Consider the following 13014-nt stretch of genomic DNA (forward strand, 5'->3'; position numbering starts at 1 on the left):
GAGTCAGATTATAGGAAGACTTAACACACAGCCACCTGAGTTTCCCTCTGAGTGGTGAAAGGCAGTGTCCGGTAAACTGTTTGAGTCACTGTCTACTAATTTTGTTTCCTAAGCAGATGCCGCATGTGATTTGCCTTGTTCTGGTGAAGACCCACTGGTAGAACATGCTGAGGGACATTCTGTAGCATGCAATGGACATTGCAAATTCCCATTTTCATCCAGAACCTTTCTGAGTTTCAAGTTTGACCAAAACGCTATAATGAAAATCTTGGACCTTTGATCCAGCAAGTGTATTGCCGAAGTCCCAGTATCTGAGACCTGTTGCATGTGAGTGGGTGTCTCCTCGAGCCTTACCTTTCTCAGGTATTTGAAAGAAATGCAGGGAGGCAATGTTTCTAAAGAGATTTTCTGTACAGAAGAGAAACTAGAAAGAAACACAAGTTTGCACTGTAAGTGCATTTAGAACTTTTTATATGGATTTACCATTTCAGTGTTTGGAACCAAGTTTTTTAGTTGCCCCTGTTTTGGTTGGTTTTTTTTTTTTTCCCCGTTTCGTTTTGTTTTTCCTTTATCTTGAGTGACTTTTATTTTATATTCTGATCAAGAGTTGTTTTGATTGCATCATCAGCAAGTAGCCATGTTAATAGGAGTGTTTCACCTCCCCATCTTAGTGATTTTGAAAAGCTTGCTTATTGAAAACTTTAGAAGGAACTTAAAACCCCAGTTACCAATGAGCTGAACATCAGCTGAACCATGTTGTCAGGATGCAGGCATTTGCTCATCTCTCTGCTTCTAACCACTGAGAATCTGGCCCTTCTGACTGGAGTTTTGTAAGTTCATTCAGCACCTCGTCTTCAAAACAGTACTCATTTGCACAATGAACCCTTGAGCACTTCATCAGGACAAAGTCCACATTCTGAAGAGAGATGGAGTCAGTAGGGAGCTTATGCTATAATTTTCAGCTCTGATGTTGGTTGTCAAAAAACCTGTGAGTGCTGGAGCAGAGCATGGAAGCCACTCTGCAGTTACTCTGGGTCACCACACCTTGACTATCCTGCCTCCACCTGTTCAGTATTGTGCCATGATTATGCTCATGTGAAACATGTATACATATTCTAGTTGTGTGAGTCTGTGTGAAAACTGTATTCTTAGTTCTATATTGCATCTCAGTGTTGATCTGTAGAAGCTGATGTTACATTAGGTTCCAGTTTTCAGTAATACCAGAGTGACATGCTTTCAATTCATATCTTGAAGGTCCTGGGTTATAAAGTGAGAAGGAGTTCTGCAGTTTACCCAGTACAAGTAAATAAAGACTATCACTGGGGGACCCTTAAAGCAATGTACTTAGATCACACATAGGAATGTATTTTGTATTTTGCTCCTTCAGAATTCTTATATCTGAGCACTGATGACAATGCCCATTTTGCAGAGGATCTCCTGTCATTGAGGACAATCAGCAGAGCTTTAAGGGGGCAGGCAATACGGTTTTTACTGCATCCGACCTCACTGAGACTCTTTCTTGGGGTGGAATGAGGTGTTAGAATGCATGTGCACACATGCATCTGTCATGTGCGGTTTCAACAAGTGGTATCCACAAAGTATATCTCTGCTTATAAATATTACTATAGAAATCCTTATTCTATATATGTAGCCTAGTGAAGTGGGGTTCTATCTAACCCCATGGAACTTTAAAAGAAGGGCTATTATTATGAGGAATTCACTTGGTATTACTACTTTGCTTTAGCTTTTAAATGACTGATTTTAAAGAAGAAATTATATTTATTAATGAAAGTGTCACTCGGTGCTAAGCAGGAGACTTCACAGCGATACAGTGTGTTTGGAATCTTCTGTATGACTACTTTGTGAATCCTTCTGTGACCTTTCCTTTTTAATGCATTATATGATTGTGTTTGGAAGCCCTTACTGTTCTTGTCAGAAATGCAGCTGCTTTGCTTGGGTCTTCTTGAGCCATATTTATAGTTGGTCCCAGCATTCCAAATTTCTGTTAAATGGTTAAGGAAGTGAAAACTGAAGCTTGCCTGGCAGTGAGCCACTGTCACCCTCTGATTGCCATCTAGAAACCATTTAGTCTGTGTGTGTGTGTGAGAAAGAGAGGCACGGGATTCTTTTTTAGTGAGCACTTCAGTCAGTCTCTGGTGCCTGTACAAGTTAGATTCTCAGTTCTCAATACTAGAGCAAAGTCAATAGTTAGCAGAAGGTTTGGACCCCTAAAGTGATTGACTGTAAGAACCAAACAGTGATGTGCTGCTTCATTTTACGCACTGTGGAACAAAGCAAGGTTGTCAGTGGGTCGCAGTTATGATAGCTTTGGGCTTTAGCTCTCTCAACAGTCTGAAGTTAAAAGCATGTTGAAAGAGGAATTAAGGTCTGTATATATGATGTGACTATGCAGAAGATGTTAATTTGGTGTCCTTGTCAATGTACGTCCAGTGTACATACTTTTTCACTGTTCATGTTATCTGAGAGACCATATTTAGCACAGGACTGGATTTCCTCTCTGGGCTGTGTTAGCATTTCTTCATAGAATCTAGTGATGAAGGTGCTGAGTATGCAATAGTGTGCTTCTGTGTAGTGCTGCCTTTAAAGACGCTAGATGGAACAGTAGACACGTTGGCCTTATTTGTATCTGAGAGGTGAGATTGAAATCACTTTTAAACATTCTTAGGGTCCAACTGCATGTGTTCCAAGGTGCAGTGCACTGTGAATCTTTTTAAGTCTAAGTTTGTAGGTGCTTTTCTGTGTAACTTCAGTGGTTTGAAGAATGTTAAATAACTTTGTCCTTAACCATTGTACTCGAAGAGACAAAGGATTCAGTTTACATACTTTCTGTAAGTTTTTGTTAAGAAATATTGAGTAAATGACTCTAGGACTTCAAACAGCAGTTCCATCCTGAGACATGAGCACTTGGCGGGGCCGGAATAACCTAATAGATCTGATATTTTGAGCAAATTGGTGAGACCTGTCGAAAGATCTAACTATAGAGTTTCGTACCAATATGTGAAATATAGTTGCCCAGAACTGTCAGCAGGATTGTGGTCATTGCTTGCTGCTTTGACCTTTATATCATTATTTTTATATTAAATACTAATTAGTAATTACAGATAATATAGCTATGTAGCAGATTAATATTATGCTGTAAGACTTGGCTATGTATGCTTTTGCTTTTGGAGGTTTTAATAATTTACATGTAATGTCAGTAAAAATGCAAATCTAAGAATCTAAGGAATCAGATTCCTTTATAAAATACTATGTTTTCTAAAAATGTCAAAGACTGGCACCTGTGTGCTTTAAAAAACATTACCAAATTCCTTACCAGTCCTGTTTCTCTAGCATTAGTTAAACAGTAAGGAGAGATGGCACCTAGAAATGATAAGTCACTGGGCAGGTTTTATTTCTAAAATGCCTCTTGGCCCTTGCTGTGTCTGTGTGTGCCACATGGGAGATTTTAATGACAGCTGTTGTGTCCATGTTCTCTGAGGCAGTATTTTCTTTGTATTATTATTCGTGGTTGTATTCACTAATACTACTTCCTCCTGTTTTTGAGTTGGATTATTGTGTATTATTATTGAGACAAGAGGTTCAGACATGTTGTAACTAGAATTGACCATCAACAAAGGACACCACTACCAGGTCTAAAGGTATTCTTCACCCTTATGTATGTAGTATTACTCCTAGAGCTCAGTAAAGCTGGGCTAAAATGGCTCATTCCTGGTGTCCTAACACTTCAGAATACGTTTGTATGGTTTCTTAAAAGCCTAGAACAAGGTTTATAGTAGGCCTCTCCTCATCTTTTTATCTGTATACGTAGACTTGTCACTCTTGAAGCCTGTCAGGAGGCATGTTGAGATGAGCAATATGAGATCTGTCATAAGGATATTGCCGTTTTTCAAACCTGTTGTGGGAAAGGATCTTGAAAAGTCAACAGTTGCTGAGTGGAGCATGAGGAAGAGACCACTGCACGTTACTGGCACTTGAGTGCTTCCAGGAAGGACGCTCCAGGTGAGGCCAGCGCCTCACCCAAGCAGACCGAACAGTGCAGGTCTTCCCAGGCCTTTTCTACTCCTCATGAAGTATTGTTTTCTAAGTATGATTGCCAAGCAGTCCATGGATGCTAATGGAATTCTTTTCATCCTACAGACCAGTGTCTTGAGTCCTTTCTGTGTTGATTCTGCCAAGCTCTAGACTCTCTGAGTTTTGTCTTGTTTTGTTTTTATTACTTTAATTTCTTTTGATGTGTATGTGTGTTTTGCCTGTATATTTGTATGTATACCACATGTGTGCCTGGTGCCCAAGGAGGCCAAAAAAAGTGTGTCAGATGATTCTCCTTGGAACTGGAGTGTTGGAAATAGAACCCAGATCCTCTGGCAGAGCAACAAGTGCTCTTAACCACTCTGTTGTTAACAAGGTAGCCCAGAGTGTTGCACAGTCGTGTGGATGCAGTTTCCTTGTGACAAACAGCATTTGACACTCTTGTACTCTACAGCCATTGAAAAATGAAGACTCAGCCCACCCTCCTGGATACAACTGGATGTAAGGGCGTTTCTGCCAACTTAGTTCTGCCAGGGGTTGGTTTGTTTGGGTTTTCCCTGTGTACTTTGTGTTAAAGCATCAGAGGCTTCATTTGGAGACACATTCAGGTGGAATATCTAATTTGAAGCTGGTCATAAAGAGATTACATTAATCATGGGTCACAGTGTAGCAGAAGGGTGGGTTCTGTCTCTGTGTCACAGTTTAAAAGGAGTTCACCTCAAGATGCTGCTAGTTGGGCAGCATTGACTTAAGAGTTGTCTGAGACAAGGAACTACTGGAGTGTCAGCTTCAGGGTGTGACTTGGTCCTCTTAGGCTCTTTAGTGGGGGGTAAGGCCCCAGCATGCTCTGGGGGTTGTAGTTTTTGTTGATGTTGTTACTAGTTTGCTGAATGTCCTTTTCTGAGCCTCTATTTCAGGAATCCCCATGCTTTTTATTTGTGCTACGTCTCTAATACATCTGACACCATGAGAATTTGCTGTAACATTAACTCCTGAGTCTCAAGTAGATTAGAAGGACTGTGCTCTCAGTCATTGTATATAGCTGTGAAATCAGTGTGGGAACAACAACAACAACAAAAAAAAACCAAAAACAAAAAAAAAAAAAAAACCCACTCTGAGCTTCTCTTTGGTAGTTTTCGAATGGAATGGGCAGCATTCCCCGACACTCAGTTCTTAGGGTAGTGAGTAAACTTTTAAAGAAGAAGATTGAATGCTTTCTAATGTTAATTATTTGATCCAAATCTTTTAAATAGTAGCTGTAGACTGGTGAAGCACTTGGGACACAACTGTACATTTTAAAAGCCATTTCTCAAGCTTTAAGAAATTTAGCACAGCCTTTGCAGTGTTCAGCAGAGAGGCGCAGCCATGAGGTTGGTGTCTGAGGCTTGACGAATGTCTGGTGAGATGCAACAGTACTTCTGAAGTCTGAGTGGCAGTGGGCTCGGACACATGGCATGCACGGTGCCTTGTAAAAAAGTGTGAGCTGCGGGAGCCTGTGTCTCACTGATGTCTATGTACCACATTCTAGGTTGTGTTTGAATGGCGGACAAGTAACTATTAAGTGTTAAATGCAAGAATCCAAGGAACTGAGCCTTTCATCATTTTATATATTGTTTCAAATTAGGACAAGAGGATAAATAGTAATTTTCTTTTCAGTTCAGCAAATAGTTTCCCTATCATTACAGTAAAACCATTACCTTTGTTTTAGTTTTTGAAAACTATTTTTTATATTTGTTGATAAGTTTTGAATTTCATGGTAATTGTAAAAATGAGTACTGACTTACTAGACCTATGTATAATTCAGTTAACCTGTTGGCTTCAATGAAACCGTAATGAGTCTTCATGAGTGTTCATATATCTAGCTATTTTAAGTGATATTCTCTTAATTCAGATGTTTAAATCAGGCCAGTAGAGATGATGCATACCCATAATCCCAGCACTTGGGAGGTAGTGGCAGGTGGATCTCTTGAGTTTGAGGACAACCCAGTCTGGAGTTCAGGATAGCCAGGGATTACACTGAGAAACCCTGTCTGGGGGTGGGGGAATATTTAACAAAATGAAACCTACAGCTTAGTTTGGGTGCAAAAGTGAATAAAATGTGTCTGTGTTTATGCACTGTGTCTTTGGTTTATAGTATTTTACACTATGTTATGAAGACCTGATGTTCCTGAACTGTGTAGTCTTCAAACAATCTAAGTGCATCTAAGTTGTAAGTGCTGAGTCATGGAAGCTACAAAAAGCTGGCACATGAGTGTGGGTGAAATTACTTCATTAATGATACATTGTTCAGTGAAAAGCTAGGCTTTAGAATTGATTTTGTCTTATGAAATGATTTAACATAGAATCCTTGCCTAGCTTATAACCATGTTTTATATTTTATTATTTGGAGAAAGATGATGTAAACAAATCCTTTATGTGATTATGTCTGTGGTAATATGGAAATATTTGCTTTATTGTAGTTATTAGTCAAACATCTAAGGAAACCAAAAAGGAACCCCCAAAATAGCTCTTTGTGTTCACTATAATGTGACATCCTTTAGTGCTGGATTTATTCAGTGTGCTCCCTGCATCCCCCCACACCCCCCTTGAGTTTGGCATATATGAATGATTGGAACTGCTTTTCACTTACATTGGTGTGACTCATAAATTTCCAGTGACTCAGCTGTGTGAATTAGTGATGCTGGAGCACTGTACTTCCCAAGATGTGGGTGACTGACACCTGTGTTCCCACAGAGAACTGCAGTGCTGTCTTTTAAACAGTAAGTGTGCTGTAACTTCTAAAAGCTTTTTAATGTGATTCACACTAATTTAGGAGCTAAAAGCATACCTTACAGAATGCATTGACAGTGATGGAAGGCTGCTCACATTGCCTTTCTGTCAAATACTGTGTTAGCTTTGGTCTGTCTTTAACGAATTACCCTTGGTCCTGTTCTGTTTACTTCTTCCTGTAAGTCACTGCTGTTACTGGTTATTGCAGGTTGTTACTCTGGACCAAAAAGGTTAGGAATGTATAGGATAAACATGCGAAATTGTTTGCATCCATAGGAGTATAAAAGGTAGAATTTATTCAGAGATAAAAGTGGCCCATGGCAGTGTCCCCTTCATCTCCATTCAGCTTGGGCTCTTAAGCTGGAGCACAGTGGTGGAGAGGAGATAACATCTGATGTGTAAAATGCAGGTATGTAAAAGGCTTCAGCCTCTCCAGGCAGGAGAAATTCACTGTTCTTTGAGTCCTCAGCTATGTAACTTACCAAAATTCTTCACATGTAGCAGAAAATCTGTGTTTCAGCACCCCTGATGTGCTGTGAAACTACTTGCTATCTCCTACTTTACATTAGACATCCTGAAACTTTTATTTTTGTTCTGTTTTTATCTTTGAAAAGTTCAATAAAGAACCTTCTGTTTATGCTGTATGTGAAGATAGTGAAGATAGCCAAATAAAAATTGGGGATAAGTGAGAATTTTGTCGTTTTCTCGTTCTTCTGATTTAGCCCCTGATTCAGTGTAAAGTCTCTGGTTTGTATTCTGTGTGTGTCAGGCAAATGCGTCTACAGAACATCCTTTCTCTTTAATTAAAGTCAGATACAGAATGGAAGTAGAAATATTTATTCAGAATATAAGAACGTTTGTAAAATATTATAAATGTCTCTGTATAAATAAATGGCGTTTTTTTTTAAACAATTCTATATCAAATAACACAAATTAGCTATTTTACAGCAGCTAAAAACTAAAGGCATCTGGAAACATTTAAAGCTACAAGTGAATCTAAAACTGACAAGGTATAGTACAGTGTGTAGTAGCCACTTTAAAATGACACTTTCCATACAAGCAGAACAGTACTGACAGATGCAGCAGACAGATGTGCTTTAAGAACAGTGCATTCAAGCAGGATTTTCTAATTCAAGTGGTATAAAAAACATTTTCAATTAATAAAAAAGTTAAATTTCATGCAAAGTAAGTTAATATGTCTAAAAGCAAATTAGAAATAGAAGTGAACATTTGTAGTTGTTGCATCAGGAAGGTAAGTGCCCCAACAGGAGCACTGCAGAAGAACGCTGCGGACTCTACAGAATCCCTTCCACATCTCAACCATGGAAGAGGAGAATGGTAGAGCATCTACATGGGTGTGGAGTTCTCTACAGAACCGACTCTGTGCTGCTAAGTGGGCACTTGGGGTAATATCACATGAGAGACTTGGAAGACCAAACATTAAGTCAAGGGTGTCGTTACTCAGCAGTGGCTCTTGGTTCTGGGATGCAGCTTCTTACTTCTTTTTGAACACATCTTCAAAATATTAGACAACGTATTACAGTTATAGTGGATTACCAAAATTGTAATGCTTGCCTGTCTGAAAATATTCCTCTCTACAAGCGTGCTCAGTTATGCTGGGGTCACAGCATCTCAGATGAACACAAAGGTGTTTAGAAAACGAAGTGAAACAGGAGGCCATGGGTTCAGAGTTGACCCTATGTAAACACAGGGGTTCGATTGCTTGAACACTGAAAGGGTAGAGATGGGTTTTGTAGCAAGCCATTCCTGCTTTATAAAAGTTTGCAAGCTGTGACCAAGGTGCTGCTCTGTCATTCTTTGTCACTTAAGTCTCTGTCTTCCAGGCTCCATTGGCTAAACAAAATCAGTTACTGATTTCTTCCGGAATTATATCTGCAGTGTACCGCAGAAGGAAAATACTGTTGCTTAAGCTCTTGAACCCATGGCCACCCCCACTTCCTGCTAGGACCATACCTTAATGAAGATCAGTGCAGAAATTTTAGCTGCCAAAGAATTTCTCTGTTGGGCTCCAAGAACACTAAGCATCGTTCAGTAAAGTGACACTGTATACACTTAATGAATGTGATTGTTTTTACTTAGGGCACTACATTCATATAATGACTGGACATACTCCCAATTAAACATTAATCACTGGAAGTGTTTGGATCAATAAGAGCAGAGTGGGGGTTTTGTTACTGTCTTCACGCTTACTCTCTGCCCTTCACTTGAACATAATACAATCTTTACTCCTGACAGCTCTAAAGGAGTTTATGAAATTTATGTTGTTGCATAGAATTTTTCGTGGACTGTAGTGTATGGAGGAAAACAGAGGCCTGGGAATTTTGATCCATGCCAGTGATGAAGAAAAGACCTGAGAAGCATTTCCTTTCTATTATGGTAATATCTATGTGTAGGAAATAGAAGTCTTCCTCACAGTGGCTAGGTCCTTATTAAGCCTCCTCTTAACAGTTTTTAGAATAAACACCCAAGGCTGTGTGTCTTGGCCTGCTCTTCCTTATAAGAACCCTGCCAAAACTCTAATTTAGAGTTCTCTGAAGCCATTGTAAAGGATTGCTGCAGGTGTTGAGGAAGACCTTGTATGTATATACATGCATCTGAAAGGCTCTGCACACTTAGGCTAATAAAAGCTAAGTGTTCGTTAAAGGTAGGTAGGTAGCATCCAGTTTCAGGCAACAAGCACATTGTCAGCACATGATGGAGTGAATGAAAGGTCTCTGCTTCCACTGGGGACAGTTCTCATGTTCACCTGGAGTATGACAGGGCAAGGATAGGTCTCAACTATCTGATCACATGACGGCCTTTGTTGTGACTCCAGTGGAGGCTTTCTTACTGTCACAAGGCAAGGCACATTTGGCTGGTACACATGGGCTTTGTTGCAGTGTACTAGAGCCAGTCATAGATGTCTCCGCCTATTACTGCTGCCCTGAGTTGAGTTTGTTCAACTCTGTTCAGAATGGGGAGTATAGTCCAAGGAAACTATGAAGTGGTTCCTGAAGGACCTTTTCCTTCTGCGTATTTTTTATGAATACTGAGGAATTGGGGGAAAATTCAAAATATGAATAAGGGTTTTTAACCCCATACAAATTAAAATCAAGATAATCTTGTTTGCCGGAATAGACATGTTAATTGAAACCATTTCCTATTTAAAAGTAGGTTCAGGAAGCGCCAGGTTAAACGAAAAGGAAAATTACCTAGGCACCTGCTGTCATGTATTTTATCAGTAGCTTCTATAATTCACATAACCGAATGCCTGCTGATTCACCCTCAACCAACACTGAGAGATATAAGGAGATTATATAGCCCTTTCCCATTTATTCAAAAATTTGGCATTGCCGAATTTTTCACCAAGTCACCATATATTTATGTACTTAGAAACTCAGACTAAGGCCAGGTAGGATCATTGCTTTGGGGGCTTCCCTATGGAGGAACTATGGACCTAGAAGTCTGGGTTCTCAGATTTTTCCAGCCTGGGGACAAGGGGGCAAACCTCGGCAGGCAACCTATCCTCCCTCCCTAACTTACATCTAAGTATTCTGCTCTCAATCACTTAGAGCATAACCGGCTGTCCATCACTGTGTCTGCATGGTCAGAATGGGAAGCCTAGCAAGTATCCCTTACCTGGACTCTGGACTGTAGTGTCTCCAGTAGGACAGCCAATGCCTATCCCAATTTGCTCGAGGGCAGACATTTTTGAGTATAGCCAGAAAAGAAGAAAAAAAAAAAAACTGAAAACTAATTTTACCTATTAAATCCTTGGGGTGGTAGAGAGGTACCTACATATTTTCTGCATAACAAAATACAACTGTACTCCAAAACATGAATACTAAAACATTACAGGTGTTGACAGAAGGCTAGAAAGCCATCAACACTCGCAAGCCAGGCCTTGGCCCAAACCAGTCACATTTGTGTTCCTCTTTGCCACATGAAGGGCTTGGTCTGAGAAGGAAGAGCTGTAGCGTTTCGGGGTCTGTCGTAGGAGAAGGCCAGAGTATCTTCCTCTGTTGTGCAAAAGGCTGAGGAACTCGTGTCTGCTTTCTAGAAGTGTACCCACTCATAGCCAGGCATCTACAGCAACAGCACTGCCATATATGCAGCATCTTTCCCCTAGATAACCACGGCAGTTGGACCCATTTCTCATACCAGAGAAGTAGAGTGTTGGGGGCTACAGAAGGGGAAAAAAAGCTAAAAAGCCAAGCTGTTCTTTAATTGTATCCATGAACAGCAGAAGGCAAAACAGTGAAGGCTACAATAGGAACTAAATGAATCTGGGATACATCCCAGAGTTCTGGTTCTTTGAACCTGCTTTTGAACCAGTCACCAGTTCACTTAGGACACTATCAGCCATTCCCTCATCCAGTCAGAGACTAAAGGTTCAGTGGTACTCCGTTAAATATAAGGGAACAATTTGTACACTAAGGGTCTCCTTGTTCAACAGTGTAAATCCTCTTGCCTTTAGGGAGACAGGGCCCATAGGTGCTAAAGTGGCTTAGGTTTTGATTCAGAATAGGAGCTACGTAGTACCCTGGGCTAACTGAGAGCTAATACTGTATTTTCTGTTCTGGAAAAAAAAAAAAAAACTGGTAAAATCTTGGGTGTCTACATAAATCAAGAGTATTCTAAATTTACTCTTGCTAGAAGGGAATCCTAGCCCTGCCTCTAAAATAAAAATGGAAGGTGCTTTTATTTGTCTTGAGCAGAACTGTCTCTGTCAGATAGAGCCCTGGTTCTGCTCTATTTGAATCTTCACTGTGTCTAGGATGCTCAGTGACAACACTTGGTGCATCCTTTGGTCTGTAACTACCAACTAATAACTCTTCATGACCATTTCTCAGGAATCTGGTACCATGGGACCTGGAAAGCAGAGCCATGTGCTGCAGTAAGCTACTAGCCCTAGATACTGGAGACACAAAGCAGTCACTTTTCCCTCGGAAGAGGGAGGAAGAAAAGTCTACAGCCTGTGAAAGAGGGGGTGGGGAGTCTTGGAGATCCACAAATGCTTGGATTCCCACTGCAGCACAGAACAATTGAGAACTGTAATGGGGAAAGCAGAAACAAGGTGTGGCTAATCTTGTGGCTGAAGCCATTGTAGATGCCCTTTGCGGCCAGGCCTAGAGCAGCTGGAACCTATGCATACATAATCCACAATACCCACACCCCCAAGGGTGGAGCCTGTAGCCTCTATCCCTTTCCACTCTTCATCCCAACAGTCCCTCCTTCCTTGGGCTCCAGAGCTGCTCCAGGTTAGCCTCTTGCGGGCAGAGCTTTGCCACCATAGTGCCTGTTACAGTGAAGTTTCGTTGGTATGTGGCCTGGAATGCTCTTCCTCCAGCAGTGCTATTCTCTGCTTCAGCATTCTCACTTGGGTCTCATGTCGCTCCACCATGGCCATCATCTGAGATTCCAGCTTCTTCAGCTTGTTTTGATGCTTCTTCTTTGCTTTTTCATAGGCAGCTACCAGATTGCTGTGTGGGAACAGAGGGGAACCAGTAAGGATTCATCCCAAGGAATGAGCGACACCCTGTGCTTCAAGCTGTGTTGCCAGGTCTAGCTAGAGCTTGCTACTCTGAAGAGCTTGCTCTGCCTCTCCAATAAGGATCCAAAGTCCAGTGATAAGCTGCCCAGGTCTAGGATTCTGGCTTAAGCATACTAATTCAGGATCAGGCTGTAGGAAGAATTACCCAACAGCTAACACAGTAAGAAGAGTTAAACACAGCCCAAAGGGGCCCCATCCAAAACATAAGAAAGAGGTTGCTAAGTTTTAGAAATTTTAGTAGGTGGAGTTGTTCCATGACTGCTAGCTCCAGATGGTCAAGTATACATTACATAAAGTGTTATCTCACCCAGGACAAGGGCAGAGGTCTTATTCAAACCTTCTAATTCTTTTGACTGTAAGGAAATACTATCAGCTAAAGAATATAGGCTTACATTCTGGTCCCAGACCTACTGTAGTAAGGCAAGAAATGAGCCTGAGTATGTCTCCATATTCTTTCTGCTTCAAAATAGAACATTGGCTCCCTTCAGGTATACTGTGATGCCATGAGCTGGAGTTTCTAAAGAGTGACTTGAGGGGGAAAATACACATGCACACCTGCACAAGCACACACATACAGACACAGAGAGACAGAGACCCTTCTGGGATTCCTAAAACCTCATTCATGGGGTCTTGTGTTGATG

General features: G+C 40.8%; 2 protein-coding genes across 13 annotated transcripts in view; one reads left to right on the forward strand and one right to left on the reverse strand.

Annotated features, from left to right (window-relative positions):
• Dcp2 (decapping mRNA 2) overlaps nt 1-502 on the forward strand; it is a 36335-nt gene extending 35833 nt beyond the window's left edge. The window contains exon 11 of the mRNA NM_001170469.1: nt 117-502. Within this exon, the coding sequence (NP_001163940.1) occupies nt 117-280 (164 nt within the window). The 3' untranslated portion in view covers nt 281-502. The remainder of the gene's footprint in view (nt 1-116) is intronic.
• A 4400-nt stretch (nt 503-4902) lies between these two features.
• Mcc (MCC regulator of WNT signaling pathway) overlaps nt 4903-13014 on the reverse strand; it is a 474765-nt gene continuing 466653 nt past the window's right edge. For 11 of the 12 annotated variants that reach the window (XM_039096842.2, XM_039096845.2, XM_039096844.2 and 8 more), the window contains one exon: nt 4903-12302. In XM_039096842.2, the coding sequence (XP_038952770.1) occupies nt 12122-12302 (181 nt within the window). In that variant the 3' untranslated portion in view covers nt 4903-12121. The remainder of the gene's footprint in view (nt 12303-13014) is intronic. The other variant, NM_001170534.2, reaches the window with a different exon arrangement.

Source organism: Rattus norvegicus, chromosome 18 (assembly GCF_036323735.1).
Source record: "Rattus norvegicus strain BN/NHsdMcwi chromosome 18, GRCr8, whole genome shotgun sequence".
Lineage (NCBI taxonomy): Eukaryota > Metazoa > Chordata > Mammalia > Rodentia > Muridae > Rattus > Rattus norvegicus.